This window comes from Opisthocomus hoazin, chromosome 2 (genome assembly GCF_030867145.1).
Source record: "Opisthocomus hoazin isolate bOpiHoa1 chromosome 2, bOpiHoa1.hap1, whole genome shotgun sequence".
Taxonomy (NCBI): Eukaryota; Metazoa; Chordata; class Aves; order Opisthocomiformes; family Opisthocomidae; genus Opisthocomus; species Opisthocomus hoazin.
This window is the reverse complement of record NC_134415.1, coordinates 20,846,854-20,866,614: the sequence shown is the minus strand read 5'-3', so window position 1 is coordinate 20,866,614 and position 19,761 is coordinate 20,846,854. Positions and strand designations below refer to the sequence as shown.

Genomic DNA, 19,761 nt, shown 5'->3' with positions numbered 1-19,761 from the left:
GAAAACTTTTCCTCTGCTTTCCCAGTACAGAGATGCACTGCTAAACACTGAGAAGTTTTACATTACTTTCCAGAAGGACAGGAAGACTTCTAAAGCATGTTTTTACCTGAAAAGCAGCTGTGCAAAAACATTGGCTTCTCTCATTGATACTTTATTAAGCTGATGAGGCTTGCAAATAAGTTATTTTTCCTATTTTAAATGCTGCCTGGGATTTGAAAGGAAACTGATTTATTTCATTCTCATCTGTGATCAGCATGACATTATCCTGCAGGTCAAGAGTACCCTTTGCTAACACAAAAGGACCCTTTGCTGACACACATGCTATCCTGTTCTTTCAAGCTATGCTCCACGCAGGCTTACAGCCTTCAAATTACAACAGAGTGTAATCCTGCCTGACCCAACTACCCAACTAAGCCACTCCAGATATTTTTAAAGCTAAACTGAAATCTACTTTACTGCAATAAAGGCCCACTGCTTCTTCCCACTCCTGAAGGTTATAAATTATCACCACTTTTGCCCCTGAAGCCACCTTTCGCTGTTCTAAAGGCTTATCCTTCTATTGCCTTTTCATGACCTGAAGAACTAGTTTGTAGAACATATTCTTTTAAATCACGCTTGCTAGACTACCAGTCATTTTTGGTGCTCTCTTGTGAATATCCTATTTGAGGATGAAGCAAGACAAAGAGCAGAATCACAACCCTAACCTTCAGGGAGCAGACTTTGGGCTGTTCAGGGATCTTGCTCCTCCCATGGAAGAATCCTATGGGATAATGGTCCTGAAGAGAAGCGGGGTTCATGATCACCTCCTCCAATCTCATGAACGGGCCATCCTAATGAGCAGAAAGTCAAGCAACACTAGCAGGAGGCCTACACGGATGAACAAGGAGCTCCTGCCAAAGCCCAAACAAAAAAAGGAAGCACATGAGATGTGGACACTCTCTGAGCATGCAGAGACTGGCTGGGAATGTCAAACTCACCTGGAGCTGAATCTGGCAAGGTGAGTTAAGGGCAACAAGATGGGCTGCTACAGAAAGAGCAGCAGCAAAGGAAGACTAGGGAAAATGTGGGACTGCTGCTGAATGGGGAAGGGGAATTGGTGACAAAGGAGACAGAAAAGCAGCTTAAGAACTCCCTCCTTCCCCCACGTAGACATAGACTTATCTTTGTGACCGGTTTCATCTCTAAACCAATCTGTATTTCTTACTATTCAAAAGTAAATGATATTTATCTATTTCATAAAAGGCATGCAGCAGTCGCCTTTGTGTGCCATTGCTGTGTCACACATGGATTCTTAGAAAAAGTTTACTTTGGTGGCAAAGTAACCGTCATTGGGTAGAAAGAGAAAGGAGACAGGGAAAAAGGATTCAGAATTTTTTTCTTTTCTTCATGCAGCTCTTATTTCTAGAAATTTCACATCTCAAATTATCCTGTGGTGTTCTGTATCATCCTGTTTTTTTCTGAAATCATTGCCTGCTATTGAACCCAGGACCGATCCATCTGAAACCCATGCCCATCATCTCCTTTCCAGACTGAAAACAAAATATTTGCTTTCTACTTGCTACTATGAGCATTTTTCAACTTGCTGTATCTCACAACTTTAATGTAGTTCTCTCCTCAGACAAAAACTATCTGTGACTGCCACGTGAGATAACGTCAAAATGTGTAGACACAAGACAGAATAAGAAGAAAAAGTACCACAATCTGTACTCAAGTCCCAACTCCGTCAATGACTTGACCTAATTACTTTTTTTCCAGAAATTGAGTGGGTGAAATAGGATTATATCACTTCCCTATCCCAGGCATCTTTTCTGAGAATTTATTAGTTATCTGTCACATACTTGGGCACATAGTAGTAGTACTCTAGATACATGTATTATATAAGAAAAACCAACAGTTCACTTTTCTGAAAAGTGCAATTTCGTATGAAGTTATTACAAAACCTTTCAGTCCATTTGTTGAAGTGCTCGTAGTTCCTGCAAGAACACCAATTAATGTCTACAGCAATATCCTACAGATTTAAAGGTATAGCGCTTCTCAGAAATTAAAAAGGTAACATCCACAGCAAAGTGACACTTCAAAATACTTTGTCAGTCCACCCACATCAGGCCATCATAAAACACTTGTAAAAGCCAATTCCTATCACCACAGTTGTTTCCTGTATGTTGCTGTTCATACCAAGTTTTATGAACCGCCTTGTGTCCATTCTCCCTTTTTTAGCAGAATGATAAATACGAACCTAAAACTAGCTTATACTGAGTGATGTGATTACAAAATGAACACAGCGAAACAGAAAAAGAAGAAAAGAAAAAGTCTGTTTTCGGGTTCACTTGCATCCATTATGAATACCTAAATAAGGAAAATCTCATTCAGCTCACATATAAGTAAATACCCAGGATGGAATCAAAGGAACACGATGTTTAACATATTCTCAAGGACAAAAATTAAATTATCAGCTTTCAATACAAACTCCAAACTACATCTAGTTGGCAGTGTTCCTTAGGAATAAAGGACAAAAATACGCGGCGGAGAAAAATGATCAGCAAAAGGCTAATTAATTTTCCAAATGCTGCAATTCAGTCCTGGGATTAGCCCCTGCCTATGCCTGCTGTTAAGTGCAGAACTGTGTGCCTGTGTCTCAGGCTTTTCTGTCACGCTGCCCGATCCACAGCACCGCAGCGTACCTGCAGCTTTCACTGACTTCAGTTGAGTGATACGCACCTCACCACAGAGGAAACGTTGGGGAATGCTTTGGTTTGTGGTGATTAAAACAACATACAAAGTTTTGAAGAGACCCCCTCTGCTCAAGGTGTATTTTGCTATAGGTAGAACAACAAGGGCTCAGGAACTTTCAAGACCAGATTCAAAGAAATGCATGGTACTGACTAAAAGTACCGAGAGAGGTAGAGGAAAAGACCGCCTCATGACAAACACTTATCTGCTTACTGAACAGTCAAAAAGGTTTTTGACTTCTGCCAGCCAGTTTCATGTCACTGGGGCTTTGTTAATCTCCAGTTTCTCATTCAAGAACAAAATGACATCCGTATAGAATCTTTCCAGACTTTTTTTGATCAGCATTGAACTTCTCATACTAGACTCCTGAAACATTTCTTTTGTTATGCATTTCTGCTAAACTACCCTGCTTTCCTGACACTACCAGACATCACTCCATTCTCCTATACCTTGTTATTCACACTGTCATGTTCTCTTTTTCCTCCTCCCTTATTTTTCACAGTGTCATAAATTCCTGTTTTCATTTAAGGAACAATGAGAAGAATAAAATAAAAGCACTGTCTAAGGGAGCCAAAATACCTCATCAGATAAAAGCTCATAGAAGCGATCTAATGTAAATATTCCACTCAACACTTGGCCCTTTTTTAGGAAACAACTTGGGCAGACAACAGTTTATTTTTCCATACCTTTTGCTGAAGAGACTTCTCTTCCATAATCAGATTAACTTCCCTGAAGAAGAATAGCCAACACAATTTTCATTTCCTCTTAAGGATTTTTTCCTGGAATTTGAAGTGTTAATTGTGATGACTGCCAGGTGCCCATATTGATGAAGAAGAGCAACTCTTGAAGGCTATCTTCTTTTCAGCTTCCAAACGGTATGTAAGCAAGCCTTACATGACAGAAAACTGAAAAAAATGTGTCTCTAAAACTACCAACCCCACTCAAATGGGTATTCATACTCCAGTAGCACAGAGGAGTCATTGAGCATATTCCAACTGCATTAAATACTATATCAAAACAACAAGCACTACCTACTTCCCACATTTTCATTTAACAAGATCTATAGGTCCTGTATAACAGAGAGGGCTCTATGGCCAAAACTACAGGCAGATAAAGGTTTACCTAAATATTTACAAGAAGGTTTACACAAAACAGTCTCATGTTCTGGGTTCCAAATTGCTCAGATAAACAAGTTATTTCTTAAACATTTTTATTACCTCTGTGACTGTGGAGTTAGTGTGGTAGGTGTGTGATTTTTCAAATAGGAATGTGCAGAAGCAATTGCAAAATGAACAATAAATACAACCTTAGATAAAAGAAAACACTTTTACCTTCTCACATAAGCTTTCCTAAACTCAAACAGCAAACACTAAGTGATCAGACACATGTTCACCTAGGAAAAATCTTCCATTTAAGACTTTACCAAACCTCCTTGCTAGCCATTTACTAACACAAAGCCCAACTTGTCTATTTAAACAGCTGCTGGAGGAATAGAAGAAGGGGCTGATGAATACTCATTAGCTCTGTTCTGTTGACTTTCCAGAGATGGGGCAATCTCCTTTAAAGGGCAGGTAAAATCTTAAACCACACCAACTGACTGAAAAATTAACATTTCCCTAAATTCTAAGGATTATTGTTGCTCTACTGAATGATTAAAACAGTATCTGAAGCCTAATGAGTTATGTCTGCTTGGAAATGGAACTGATGCAAGGAATTACTTCTTCAACTCAGTTCTGTTTATTTACAGTAGTGGGCATACATTCCTCTTTCTCTGAGCACTGGAGTAAACTACACTTTCTTTCCACAGTAGTGTAAACTTGTCTCCCCAGCTACTAATGCTCTTTCCAAAAATGTTCTATTTTTTTCCCCCCTCTTTCCAAGCCTCATCAGTCAAACAGGGCTACCAAAAATTCTTTATTTGTGTCTTTATTTTCCATGTTGCTTTCTGAGACTGTGGACAGATGTGCTAATCCACATCCAAAAGTGGTTTATGTGAGTGAACCCCAGTTGTTTAGCTCAGGACACCAATTCAAACCATGTAAGTGGACTGCATTGGCACAAATTGCTCTGCTGACAAACGTGTGCAGATAACAATACCCAAACACGAATGCATCAGAAGCTGGCACTGATGACTTCTACCAAAAAACCCTGAATCCAGAAGTGGGTGTCTGCCCAAAGCCTGATACTCCTAGGTATAATCTCCTATAACCCAATTAATGCTCTAGGCTCTTTGCTTGCTTCTCTCTCTTGTTTAAAAACCTTCCTCCTGCTGAGATGCGGCCTATTTCTGATCTATTCTCTGACAGAGAGAACCATGTAACTGCACACACAGGTAAGAGGGTGGACATATAGCTACTTCAGCTGGCAGTCCCATAGCGAGAAAGCTCGTTAATTAAACTATAGCTTTTACATGACCTGCACTTTGGACCTCCTGGGTCACTGGTATTACCCAACACAGAATCTGAAATCTCTTCTGGTTAGCCAAAATCAGTGGCAGCAAGTGTTCCCACCAACTTCACTGAAGTCTGAGATCCCATACAAACTTAAGATACAAATGCTGCAGCTTCCAACATTGTCCATCCCCTGAAACATTGTTCAGTGAAACAAAACCTTTTTAGTTTAGTATCTGTTCTTTTCGAGATGTGTTAAACAAATAACCACTAACACAAGCAGTATTTCATTTGTTCTTGCAACCAGTCCAACTTCTTCTGTCAGTCTCCTTTGTGCTGATGCCTAAAAATCTCATAAGATAAAAATCAGTCTTTGAAAAGCCCATATACAGGTTGCTTTGGAGTCCTATTCTTGTGTCCATACCAAAGAAGCTACTTAGTTCTTAAGTGTGCACAGATAATGTAACTTGTGTTTATATTTATATACTATATAAATACACAGAATGTATGTAGGAACAAGAATACCAATTGATATCTCCAAGAACTAATCACAGCTGATCTATAAACAGGAAGAGAAAGAAATCACCAGTATACTGAAGTTTACTTACAAAGCTTCGTACTGAGTCTTACTCATTCAAAGCACTAAACCTGATTAATGATTTCCTCTTCCACACGGATGCATGAACTTTTCTGAATGTTTATTTCTTGTCATATATTTGAAAGCACTTCATCAATTTTTAAAACGAAACCACTAAAGCAAGAGTTCCTTTGACTGCTCTTTGATCTAATATAATAACCTCAGCAGCCACATTAATCTAATGATTAAGTTTGCAATTAGGTAGCTCTTCTAAGGTAGAGTGGGTAGACTTTGCTCTTCATTCTGTAATTACTGCACAAATTTCTTTTTTTTTTGCAAATGAAATTGTTCTGAGGTTATTGGGCTTTGGCAATCCAGAACTACTTTCCTGTTTCTCTCCTCTTATCTTTAATTCAGTTTACTCAATAAAACTGTTCTGAGTAATTTCACCTTACTTCTAATGTGTTTTGTTCCTAGTTTCCAACAAATTTGTAAATTTGAATGCAAATATTTGCAAAAAAATGCCAAAGTCACTTTTGAAATCTCTGAATGCATCTTTTAAAGGAAATACAACTCCTCTTAGGGTTTGTATATCTCACAATCTCAATTAAACCTAAAATTTTAATAAAAACTGAGATGCCAGTAAAATTTACTGTGGTTCCTTTCATTTGATTTGCCATGGTGCTTACTGTATACTGACCTATTTATTCTCCTGTGAATACCTTCTCTACATACTATAGTAAATATATAAAGTAGAACAGTTTTTAACTTACGGCTGTCTCTCCCAGACATTTTATTAGATGCTTGCTAAATATTCAACCATAATATACATAGTTATGTCAGTGGTTAAGAGATGAAAGCCTGTATTACTTCACTCAGGAAATGAAGTGCAGGTTTCGGTCCTTTCATTGCAATATCCTTCAGTGCATGGAGCATAAATGTTTTTGCAGTGGATTGTTCAACAAGTGGGTGATGCAATGGCTTACACAGCTAAGCCACGTATGATTTCTCAGGCCATAGGGTTAATACATAGTGATAAACTATTCAGTTATAATTGTAGCTTTCGTGCCAGTTAAATTGAGCACTCTGAATATTACACAGTTAAAACCTACTCTGTTATTTAACTGAAATTTGAATTTGATTCCCCTGAAATCTAACTGATTCAACATCTATTAGTTTATACTATCCCACAGCAAAAATCAAATCCACAGGAATTTTAAGACCAATAAAATTAAGCCAAAGGTACTGGGGGCTAAGAAAGGCAGGAAATCTTCAAGAAGGTTGTAGGTAAAGAAGCATCATCTCATAGAAGACAATCGCCCAGTGACCAGTTCTCAACTGCAGTTGAACAGTAAGTAAAGATGTAATAAGGACAATTTTTTTTTAATCAGTTTTATTTCTCTTTTTCCACAATGTAAATCATACTAATATGATGGAAGTTTTTTAATTTCAGGTTTGAGTTTTCTAGACCTCTTAGGGTCATTACTGTCTGGAAATCTTAGGTGATAGAAAGAAAGGAATCAGTGAGACCATTTATTGTGATCTCCAATACAACATAGGGTGAAGAACTTCTCTGAATAATGGCAATCCCCACTTGCTTTAAAAAACGCTGGGACAAATTTCTGTGATGTCATTAAGACATCATTAGTTTTCCATATGAAAAGCTAGCCCACAATAAAAAATGATGTAATCTGAAATATTCCAGTGCTAGAGTATTAACAAACACCAATGTTGCAGCTGTCCAGATTGCACTGTAATTATTTTAAGCAAAGACGAGAAGTGTAACAATCAAAAATGAAGGGTAACATGACTGAATTCCCCCAGATCAAAATATCTGTGACTCCTGTGAATCTCACCTCATCACAGGAAAAAATAATAATTGCTGCTTAAGGTAACATGTATAAAGCAGTAACAAAGCCACACTTACTAATTTCTACATGAAGTAATTTCTATATATTTGTTTAATTAAGAATGTCTTTTTGAAAGTAATACAATCTTGATTTAAAAATTTCAAATGACAGCAAACCTAGCTACATACTGTAGTAAACCACCAGACAGTTTTGCCTACACAGTGTCAGTCTCAGAATAACTTTGGCTCCTAATGCCAATATAGTGTTATTTCTCACTTAATACGTTTTCCCTACACTGAAGTGTCTTTACCACCACTATTGAAGCATTAATTCCTGAAAATTACAGAAGATTTTAGCTATTCTCAGGTTATGTATAGTATTGGTCCTCATTACTGACACTTTTGAAAGCATGAGTTACAACTGTGAACTCAACCTTCAGTCAAATTATCAGAAAACCTTCCCATGATGCTTTTGGCATTCTGTAAAGCAGGCAGAACACTGTTGATGTTGATTCTCTCCCCTCCTCCAAATACAGTCAGGATTTTGTGCTTTCAAAGTGTCACGGTCACATCAAAAATACATTAAGCACTGGATAAAAATAGCTAAAACTTTAAAATTGTTTCCTGTAATTGTACTTATTCCCTTTTGAACTTGTATCTTCAAGAAGATAGACGTTTATGCCTGAGGCAAAGTGTTACTCACTGTGAACAAGGAAGCAAAAATCTTTCCACATCAGCAACAGAGTAAGCTTTGTGAAGCCTTCTGCATCATATTCCACCACACCGCTATCAATAAAAGATACAAAAAAATTAATACAATTTTTACCTACTATTCATTCTAATACTGAATGATAAATATATAAATTTTGTATTACAGGGATTGGTTGTTTTGTTTGGTTGTTTAGAAACTTCCAGTTTTTGCTTTATTTATCAACAGTTACAATTTTCTAGCTAAATGAAAATTAGATTAAACTTTTAATCTTAATAATCTTATCTATGCTGTGGTATTGGAGTTTCTTACTCATTTATTCAGTTTATATAAATACACTTTAGAATGAAATGAGACCTGTTAATGTATCTGCAGTACTAAATTGACAAAACCTGTACAGCCACAATTCCCCTGTATGTTACCCAGATGAAGATAATTAATTAAGTCTGTAGTAAGTGACAGGGTAAAATTGAAAGTGTGCAGGCTGAGAAGAGTTTAAATTTGAAAATTCAAAAGAGTATATGTAAAAAAAGCAAAGCAGAAGAGCATACAAAAAATTAAATATAGAAGACTTGTTCAGTAGACTGATTAAAAGTTTCAACCATCAGGAGTCGGTATTCTGTAAGTCTCAAACAGTATCAGGACTCATGAACCACTTTGCAAGCGAAATAAAATCACAGGCACACCTGGGCTGTTTCTATACTGTAGTTTTCTCAGAAGAAAAAGATATATCTTGTTTTCATAAGGACTGAGCTTGCACCAACTCTCTATCTACTCATATGTCCAGTTCAAGTCATTGCTATCGTTCTATAGTTGTACAAAATTTGGGCACATGCTAGAAACCACCTGTCTTCCTACCCTCACTTGAGAGACCTGAGATTTGAAGGGCTCCTGAATATCCAAGTCACTTGGCATCGCCACTCGGAAGCAGAAACCCCCTCCTCGCAGCGAGGCAAATCACTGCTGGTCATGCAAGCGCCGACGCATTGGACCCTGGACTCTTGCTCAAGTCAAGATTTGGGTCGGAAACCAAAGTGCCTGCCCTTCGCAGTGCCAAGGCACCCCTCGTAGTAGATTTGTGAAGCTAATGTGTCATCATGGCAGGCCATGAAACTTTGAACTTCAGGAACTCAACACGACCCAACAGCCCTTTCTGTCAAGAGACAAGACACTGCTTGGTAGTGGGAGAAGCTGGTCTCCCAGTCCCGTCTTCATGCTGAGCAGTTGTTTCTGGCTCCTGCAAGGCTTGGAACCGTACCCACTTCCCTGTCCTCCCATCTCAGCCACCGCCTGTTACTGTAAGCCCCCTCCAGTCATTTATTCCAAAATGAGCACATTTCTTTTGCACAAGGAGAAAATCCCTACTGTTCTTTTCCCATCATCAGCTGCACTCTAGTAAAATCAGACCAGCAGCTGGCACAGAAGGGAAGTAACACTGAACTTAATTCCAGTACTGCTGCAAAGAGACAATCTATAAACATCATTCTGTGAAAAATGATCAGGTTTCATCTTATTCAGCAGACAACAGCCACACAACCAAAGACCACGTGCAGAAAACAACACTTTCCCCCACGCTACAGAAAACAAGGCATCAAAAGAAAACTTACGTTCCAAAATGACTCAGGAAAGCTGCAATATACTCTCTTCTCTTATGGTATCCCTGAATAACATATTGTACCTTAAAAAAGAAAGAAAGAAAGTCATCCAAAGCTATAAAAAGATAAAAAAAGCGCCAATGGTCCCAATTTGCCATATATTCCTTGTTAAGGAAGATTTACATTTGACATGGTAGTAGTTCTGAATCCTACATTTAGCTTGCATGATTTCCCTGAAGAATCCTGAAATGCTTCTAAAACAGTCGATCTTGCAACAGAAAAACTTGCAAAGAAATCTCTTCACTCCCTTCTGAGTGAAACTTCAGTCTTTCACAATATACTGAAGCACTGTTTAACTGCACAAGATAGAGAGTGAAGAAATGTACAACTTTGCTTTGCTGAAGCTTAAGCAGGAAGTCGCGACAGGCAAATCATAATCACCTGAACTGACAGTTGGTTTAGTGTCAAAACAACATTCTGGTTATAAAAGAAAAAAAAAAGTATGTATTTCACAATTGATCTTGGGTGTTTTCTGAAGACTGCACCTCCAACAAAATCTTCTTAACAACTAAGCTCTCTCAGTGGTTTCATGCTGACTCAGGGAGCCACCTACTCAACTGCGAGCATCAATTTCTGAGGCATTCTGGGTTTTGAAAGACTTCCATCCTGGCACAGACAAAATCCAACAATGCTAAACTTGGAAGATTTAAGGCAAAACTCTCCTTGCACCACCTATATTTTCTCACTGTTTTGAACAGGACTACTTAGCAGAACAGTGTGAACAGGGTTTGACCCATAACAGAAACAATTCATGTGTTGTCAGGCTGCAAGAGCATCTGGTTTACAACTGGTTACTTCAAGTACTTACAGTATGGTTCCATATGTGATTCCCTACATAAATCCCTTTGCCTTCCAGAATGAAAACTAACATTTAAAAAATCCCTTCTCCCCACTGAACATGAAAAGAACAGGAAGAATATTTTTCTTGGCTATGATAATACTAGAAGCCCTTGGCTGGCAATTGCTTTCCTAAATTTTTTGAAAAAGCCTTGATACAATCATTGCTGAGAGCTATCTTGTACCCCTTAAAGTTAAACTCTATTTATAAATTGAGACTTACTTCATTTTATAAAAAACTATGATTACTTTGAAGGCTTTGTGTGGGATCTGAAATGTGATTTTGGGAAAAGGAAAACATACGATAAGTTTGCTTAAGGGACTTTGTTTAAGACAGGATAAAAACAGTCCTGTATACTTGCAGATTTTAAAAACAGAAAGTAATTTTAACGTAAAACCACAACAAAAACAACTCTAAAGATAGATTGCAACATAATTACGGAAACGTACTTTGAAGAACCTTTTCTAAAAGATAAAATTATTTTCCTCGCTTGGGCAAATAAATGAAGAAGCAATATACAAATACAAATAGGAGGTTTTTAACAGGCAGATTCCTAGATGTTGCCCTGTAAGCTTTCTTATGAAAATTACACTTAAAAAACAGAGAAGCTTTCAAAATACTATACTCACACTTATTTTGTTTAAACAGTAAGCTAACTGGAACACTGCCTTTTCAGCAACCTTGAGTAGCTATTACGGTATAAACATCCAAATAGACTGCTGATTCAGTTCATTTGGATGAAGCATCTAAGAAGAAAATAACTGAAAGCACTCAAAACCTACAACAATGACTATGGTATGAGAACTTAGGTATCTTCCAACCGGAAAAATAATATGCAAACTACACATTTGTATTTAGTAGCAAATTAGTATGCTACTAAGCAGTGTTATACAATACAGTAACTTCTTATCCCAAATTGTAACAAGTCACAGTAAGAAAAATCCACTCCAGGATCTGATCCCAAACACACTTGATTACCTAAAGGAGTCATTATATTCAATGTCCTGGAGTAGGTGCTCAGCTCTTATCAAGAAGGTATTCCTTGTGTAGCTCACCTTAAGTAGGCCCTGCCTGGACTACCTGGCAAGAAGAAAAACTATGTGTATGGAAATGCTATATTGTGTTATTACCATACAGTACAGCACCTAAGGGAAAAGAAAACAGAGTTCTCTTTACTAACGTACCTTGTTTGTTAGCAGCTGGCATACTTGGGGTACATAGTCGATGAGACAACCTCCACCAGGAAAGGCTGGGATGTGAAGGGCAGATGATCCTCCAAGCGCACTAGAAATAGAAGTTAATTTAATAGTACATTACACGTACAGTCCCAGGGATTTGAAAGTGACCTTTACAGGGTCCTCTTTCCCTATGCTTCAGGTCAGAAGGCCATGATTAAGGAAGTGTATTTCATGCTGTGGCGATATAAAAAGTACTGAGTGATATCATCTATAAAAACAGGTTATGCCACGATCCGCTGTAATTAAACAACTTTAATCAACAGCATCACTAAATGCAAAGCATTCTATCAGGAAATAACTTTTTCATTGAAAACAGTTCTGTTCCTTGGCCCTCATCAGTAAGATGCAGAGCACTGTAGTTAAGATATCTTGCTATGCTGGAGGAGAGGACTTTGAGTCTTGAACTATTCAAAATGCCACCTTCAGTCAAACCAGCTAAGAATAATCAAAATAATTTGGACTGAGGAGTAATAGGTGGCCAGATGCATGTCAGCCACCCTGTTTACTCCAGTTTTGGGTGCCACAATACAACACAGATGTTAACCTACTAGATCAAGGGGGCAGCGGGCCAGAAAGATTGTTGGGTACACGATGTAGTGGGGGATGCCGTAAGAAATGGGTTTGTTCAGTCCTAAGAGAAGGTTGGGGAGGGGTGAATATTGAAGAGGGGAGCTGAAGGCATATTGTTATTGAAGGCATACTGATGCCTTCAATTATCTGATGGAAAAATACAGAGAAGATGGAGCCAGAGTCTTCTCGGAAGTGCACAGGGACAAGATGAAAGGCAACGCAGACATGTTGCAACAAAGGAAGTTCTGGTTAGCTATTAGGAAAAACATTTTCACAATGAGAGTAATCAAATACTGGAAGACAGGCCCAGAGGGGCTGGGGAATCTCCACCTCGGAGGTGCTCAAAGCTCAGCTGAACAACTGCCATGAGCAACCTGACCTAAGCTGGCTCTGCCCTGAGGAGGGGGCTTGGCCAGATAACCTCCAGCAGTCCCCTCCAGTCTTCACTGTTTTATGATTATATTCCTTGATTCTATGATTTTGTTCATCTCCAGAAGCAAACAATATGAACAAAGGTATTAACTCGGATGATGCACGTACTGGAAATCTGAATGGTAGGAATCCCCAGAAACAACTTCAGAGGTGTATTTAGGCACCTTAATCAATTGCCTTTATCATAGGATGGAAGACCGAGTCACATCTGCTATTATTGGAGATAATGGCTCTTTGGTGTAGAAAAATCTAGCACTTTTCGTTTAAATCAGATTGTATTAAGGCAACCACCAGCTAAAGTCCATGCTACTTTCTTTTAGCAGTACTGACCAAAATCTTTCGTACAGTCTTCGACCAACCAAAAAGGATATGAATTTGCATTACACACTGTGGCTTACATCATTCACTAAACACCCACAACCTTGTTGGGTACAATTAAAAAGCTTCAAAAGCTAAGTTTTTTGTGGGCCCCTGTTTACATGCTGTTTCCAGGAAAGATTAAACTGCCTGGAAAGAAAGATCTTCTCTGCAAAATCAGGCTCTTATTCTCCAACGGGACCTGCCCTTGTGTTTTCCTTAGTACTTGATAAGATATCACCTTGGTAGGTATAAAGGTCTATAGTCGTACATCTCTGAAGAAATACAGCCTACATAAATCAAAAAAAACAAACTCATAATGAGGTATATGGAAATCTGCTACTCAGGCAAAACAGTTCGGGTTCAGCAGACTGTTCACCACATGGAACAGTTCTGCAGGTCTGTATTTTGCATATGCAATGATGAAAAAAAAAAACCACCTTGAGTACACCACTGAAAAAAACCAAACAAACCTTTCCAGCAGAAGTAAGACTTGAACAGGATTTTTTTTAAAACAGAAATCAGTTTTCTTGCTGCTACCCCCTTACTAAAATTACTCACACGGGAATATAATTTTGCTACTTGTGGATGTTAAAAACAGTGAAGTGTAACTATTAAATTGTTACTAAATTGGAACATTTGTGAAACAGTAGTTTGCTCTTAGGAAATTGAAAGTATACTGGGTCCATCAGTCTTTAATGTTGGAGAATAAAAGATTTGTCCCTCCTGGTATGTTACAAGTGGGTTGTGAACATTACTTTAAGACCCTGGCTTTCAGTTTATTAAACTCCTTAAATGCTTAGGTAAGTATATCCATAAAAGCCTCGTGCACAGAGCAAATGGTACTGTCTGTTTTGCATCCTGCCTTGTCTTATTTGCAACAAAGTCCAAGTTCCCCCTCAGCATGGAGATACCACTGGAGATGCTCAGATGATTACAATAGGAATCCTCTCTTGGTTACAATAGCAGTTGTGAAATTAGGAGTAACTTCTTACACATTTCACATGCAAAAAAGCTTCCAATACATCTTCCAGACTGAATTATTATGGTTCATGAACAAAGGCTTCCCATTTTACCTGTATCCATCTTTTGAAAGTAGTCAGCCCATAAAAACTTGTTGACATAAATGGGAATTCAACCCTTCTAAAATGAAGAACAGACTGCTGCAAGGTGTGGTTTCTGAGAAAGAGGTCCCTCTGCAGAAAGAAGGCTGGAATTTCTAGTATAATTACCCTCTGAAAACAGAATAAAGATGTACAATATGTAATTTATGTTCTGTAGAAATAATTATGGGTAGGGAAAATTAAGAGTGGACAGGCATCTTTGTTCCCTCCACTGCGTCAGAGAATCTGCTTATTAAATATTTTCATAAAATACTGCATTTGCACAGGACCTTGCCTCTGACCATCTCAAAACCTTCCATAAACATTCAACAATTAGGGTTAATCTACCTTATGAAACTGATATTTATCTTTTATTTTAAAACATGCAAGGAAGCTATTGCTCAGATTTTGACTTGACTGTGCTGTACTATGTCTTTGTCGTGCCAAATATTTGCAGTACCTCACAATCATGAGACAGGGAAAGAGGTTATAATAATTCCTTCGACCCTATAACAAACTCGCAGCTGAAGAAAGAAGTGACTTACTCAACGTCAAATAATAAGGGCCTGTAAAAGGTGCTAGGAAATTTGCAAAATGGAGAAAATTAGGCAAGAGAATTTCAGCATGCAGCTCAGTATCTAATGCTCCTTTTTGAGGTCTCTCAAAGCCCAACCAAAAGAGTATGTGTAACACAAAAAAAGGCATAAGAAGCCTTTTACAGTCAACGACATTCTATTTGCCACGAGATTTCATCAGCACAAGATTCCCTCACATCAGACCTGCTTTCCAGATAGCTATGCTTTCCAGATATGCTCTCTTGGAGCATAGATCTCACGTACCTCAGAATCACAGAATCACAGAATGGTAGGGGTTGGAAGGGACCTCTGTGGGTCATCTAGTCCAACCCTCCTGCCGAAGCAGGGTCACCTACAGCAGGCTGCACAGGACCTTGTCCAGGCGGGTCTTGAATATCTCCAGAGAAGGAGACTCCACAGCCTCCCTGGGCAGCCTGTTCCAGTGCTCCGTCACCCTCAGAGGAAAGAAATTCTTCCTCATGTTCAGACGGAACTTGCTCTGCTTCAGTTTGTGCCCATTGCCCCTTGTCCTGTTGCTGGGCACTACTGAAAAGAGCTTGGCCCCATCCTCCTGACACCCACCCTTCAGATATTTGTAAGTATATATTAGGTCCCCTCGCAGCCTTCTCTTCTTCAGGCCGAACAAGCCCAGTTCCCTCAGCCTCTCCTCGTAGGAGAGATGCTCCAGTCCCCTCACCATCCTTGTAGCCCTCCGCTGGACTCTCTCCAGTAGCTCTTCATCTTTCTTGAACTGGGGAGCCCAGAACTGGACACAGTACGCCAGATGAGGCCTCACTAGGGCAGTGTAGAGGGGAAGGAAAACCTCCCTCAACCTGCTGGCCACACTCCTCCTAATGGACCCCAGGATCCCATTGGCTTTCTTGGCAGCCAGGGCACACTGCTGGCTCATGGTTAACCTGTCGTCCACCAGGACACCCAGGTCCCTCTCCGCAGAGCTGCTCTCCAGTAGGTCCACCCCAAGCCTGTACAAATGCATGGGGTTGTTCCTCCCCAGGTGCAGGACCCTGCATTTGCCCTTGTTGAACCTCATCAGGTTCCTCTCTGCCAAACTTTCCAGCCTTTCCAGGTCTCACTGAATGGCAGCACAGCCTTTTGGTGTGTCTACCACACCTCCCAGTTTGGTGTCATCAGCAAACTTGCTGAGGGTACATTCTAACTCTTCATCCCGGTCGTTGATGAAGAAGTTGAACAAGGCTGGGCCCAGTACTGACCCCTGAGGGACACCACTAGTTACTGGCCTCCAACTAGACTCAGTGCCGCTGATGACAACCCTCTGAGTTCTGCCATTCAGCCAGTTCTCAATCCACTTCACCGACCACTCATCCAGCCCATACTTCCTGAGCTTCCCTAGGAGGATGTTATGGGAGACTGTGTCGAAAGCCTTGCTGAAGTCGAGGTAGACAACATCCACGGCTCTCCCTTCATCTACCCAGCCAGTCATATCATCGTAGAAAGCTATCAGATTGGTCAGGCACAATTTCCCCTTGGTGAATCCATGCTGACTACTCCTGATAACCTTCTTTTCCTCCACTTGCTTGATGATGACCTCCAGGATAAGCTGCTCCATCACCTTTCCCGGGATGGAGGTGAGGCTGACCGGCCTGTAGTTCCCTGGGTCCTCCTTCTTGCCCTTTTTGAAGATTGGAGTGACATTGGCCTTTCTCCAGTCCTCGGGCACCTCTCCTGTCCTCCAGGACCTCTCAAAGATGATGGAGAGTGGCTCAGCAATGACATCCGCCAGCTCCCTCAACACTCGTGGGTGCATTCCATCAGGGCCCATGGATTTGTGGACGTCCAGATTGCTTAAGCGATTCCTCACGCAGTCCTCCTCGACCAAGGGAAAGTCATCCCCTCTATAGGCTTCTTCTCTTACCTCCGGGGCCTGGGATTCCTGAGGGCCTGCCTTGGCACTGAAGACTGAAGCAAAGAAGGCATTCAGTAGCTCTGCCTTCTCCGCATCCTCCGTCACCAGGACACCCGCCTCATTCAGCAGCGGCCCCACATTGTCCCTAGCCTTCCTTTTGCTGCTGATGTAGTTGAAGAAGCCCTTCTTATTGTTTTTGACATCCCTTGCCAGCTTCAATTCCAGGTGGAATTCCTCTGTTTGTGATTAAGCTTTCCTTCTTGATATCACCGTTATACACTCCTCACAAATAAAACACATTTTTATACCCAGGAATAAAGACAACTATAACATCACACTATCAGATTTGGTGACATTCATTTTATCAAGATGACAAAAAATAAACCAAAAAACATGAAGAAATATGAGGAGGAAGTTATTTTGTTTTTAAACACAAACTAATAAATATTGCTGTCCTACACCTGCCAGAGTAAGTCTAGTTTCAGCACAATCAATTGAACTGTGTTTGATTTTTACACAATTTTCTTCCAGCAACCTGCTACTTTTTAAAGGGTGAGATTCAAACAGATTCTGATGGTGGCTTTATATAATCTACCAAAAGTCCTGAAGCAACAGTGTTAGTGGATGCTGTTTCATTAGGACTGGTACTGGATGAAGATAAATACATGGTAGATCTACTTATCTATGAGATAAAGTTGCATGAACACGGTGGAACACAGAGACCAAGATCTGTTGGCCTCAGCATTTTATTCACTTGCTGTTACTCTAAATCCACTCAGCTCTGCAAACCAGTTTCATACACCTCAAGATGGACCAGAGACTCCTTTGCAGCAAGTTCCTGCCTTCCTGGGTTTCCAGTGTCAGACACAACACGGTTCTGATCCATGGTCTGTGAATTAAACTGGATTTTGTGAGGAACTCACTAATGAATTCAACAAGAGCAACAGTCAGCTTGCATTAATAGCGGTTTTGTTCTGCAACACGCTGAAATACAAGTGCAGAGAGCGTAGCTGGAGTATGTTTACATTTCTGCTGTTGACTGGTGCATTCCAAGTGATTTGCTCTGTCTGTCTCTCAATGGATCCATTTATTCAGGCCTGCATACAAAATGCAAAATTCTTTCCCATTTCTTGATAGCTTATAATTACATTAAAATGTCTTTCTCAAGAAATGATGGTGGGTTTTTTTCTTTTTTTTAAAAAAAGGCATAGCTTTAATTCACAGGTTTCCAGAATTGACTGGTTTTGTTCTTGAGTATTTATGTGTAAAGAACCAGTTATTTCCCCCTCCTTAAACACATCACTGCACTAGAAAAGAAGGGTGCTTCCAAGTCCCAAGCTCAGAAGAGTGAGAGGTTTGGCAAGGCAAACTTAAAGGCATGAAGGAAGATGCTCCTGCCCCCACCTCTATCCTACCCCCTTCCCTACAGCTCTCCCCATGCTCTCTTGGGTCTGTCCAGTTCCACTAAGCTCCTTTCATTCACCCCACCCCTTCCCTGCAATCCATTTCGCTTCCCCCTTTCTCCGAGCAGAAGAATGCAGGTTTCTCTACATTGCTGGGAAATTTTTGAGCTGAGTCTGAAAAATGAGAATTATTTCAGGCTACTCCCTACATCTTGCAGGGCCCCCAAGATAAAAATATCAGTTTACGGCACTACAGTGAAGCACCTGTACACACATAATACTGTCTACACATTTTGCTCTCTCCGTTAACAGGTATGGTAACAGGTATTTTGCCTTTACCTGTTACCATTCCCCATCTCCCAGAACTGCATAAGCTTTTCTTTGAAAGGAGTACCACAAAGAAAACAACATCTATGGAAAAGTGTCATGCTCTTAAAAGGAGGTACCTTGCACAATGGCAGTTATTTTTGCTCCAAGGGAGGAAAGAGTAAAAAAACGTGTATTTGTGAAGGAGGTCCAGTACTGTACGCAGAATTATACTTATCCCTGAATACAGTGTGAATGTAGCATTAAAGAGCTTTATACCAAAAGAAAGTGGTACATAATACTGACTGCGCTCAACAATGTTCCTAATCCAACGTATTCTTTCTGCAAAAGCCACATAAAATAGGGAAATGACAAATTCAATGATCGTGAATGATACAGTTGAAGATTTGTCTAGCTTTGAGCATGTAAATAAACAAAAAACTTGCCTCTGCATGGAAAGACTTTTTATACTGGTTTAAAATAACGAAGAGCTTTTCTTTCAGCGTGGCCAATGTTAAAACATGTTCAAATCCATGTACTAGTGATGGAAAGTAGACTTTAGACTTTACAGCCCTTGCTTTTACCAGGATACACCCTTCTTAACTCTCGGTAAGTTTTCACCTGCTTTGTTTTGAAACTGAAGCATGTTGCAGATCTACACAAGCACTTAAAGGGTTTATTACTCATGATGGTTATAAGCAAGAGTAGCCTGAAGCACGTGGAAAGAAATTCCCTTCTTTTTGCTCTTTTTTCCTGTTTTGAGACTCATGTTATGGGCTTTGATCTCCTTCCCTGTACTCTTTCCCCTTTGTTGATGCAGTAAATATTAGACCTTTTTTTTTCTTTTGCAGTTTCATCATTTTAGTACATTACACCATTTGGCACAGGAGACATGAGAAACCACATCAAATAAAAGCACGTGACCACAAAAGCTGCCTTACCAACCATGATCCCAGATTTGCTGTCAGTTTACCATTTCTCAGACTTGCTCGACCATAACCAAATCCTCCTCCTATCACACGAACAACGTGGTGCTTGGCAGAAGCCTTGGGATAGTGCTTCGATCAGCAATACAGAGCTTAACAGTAAAACAACAGAAATTACTCTTGTTACTGAAAAATCAGTTGGTCCAGGCTTGTGACAG

At 39.8% G+C, this 19,761-nt stretch overlaps 1 protein-coding gene across 1 annotated transcript in view; it reads right to left on the bottom strand.

The window, feature by feature from the left end:
• The window catches only part of BABAM2 (BRISC and BRCA1 A complex member 2), a 187,781-nt gene that overhangs the window by 32,166 nt on the left and 135,854 nt on the right, over positions 1 to 19,761 (bottom strand). Inside the window, exons 8-10 of the mRNA XM_075412827.1 lie at positions 11,933 to 12,032; positions 9,863 to 9,933; positions 8,250 to 8,332 (exon numbers count right to left, since the gene is read on the bottom strand). Of these exons, the coding sequence (XP_075268942.1) occupies positions 8,250 to 8,332; positions 9,863 to 9,933; positions 11,933 to 12,032 (254 nt within the window). The remainder of the gene's footprint in view (positions 1 to 8,249; positions 8,333 to 9,862; positions 9,934 to 11,932; positions 12,033 to 19,761) is intronic.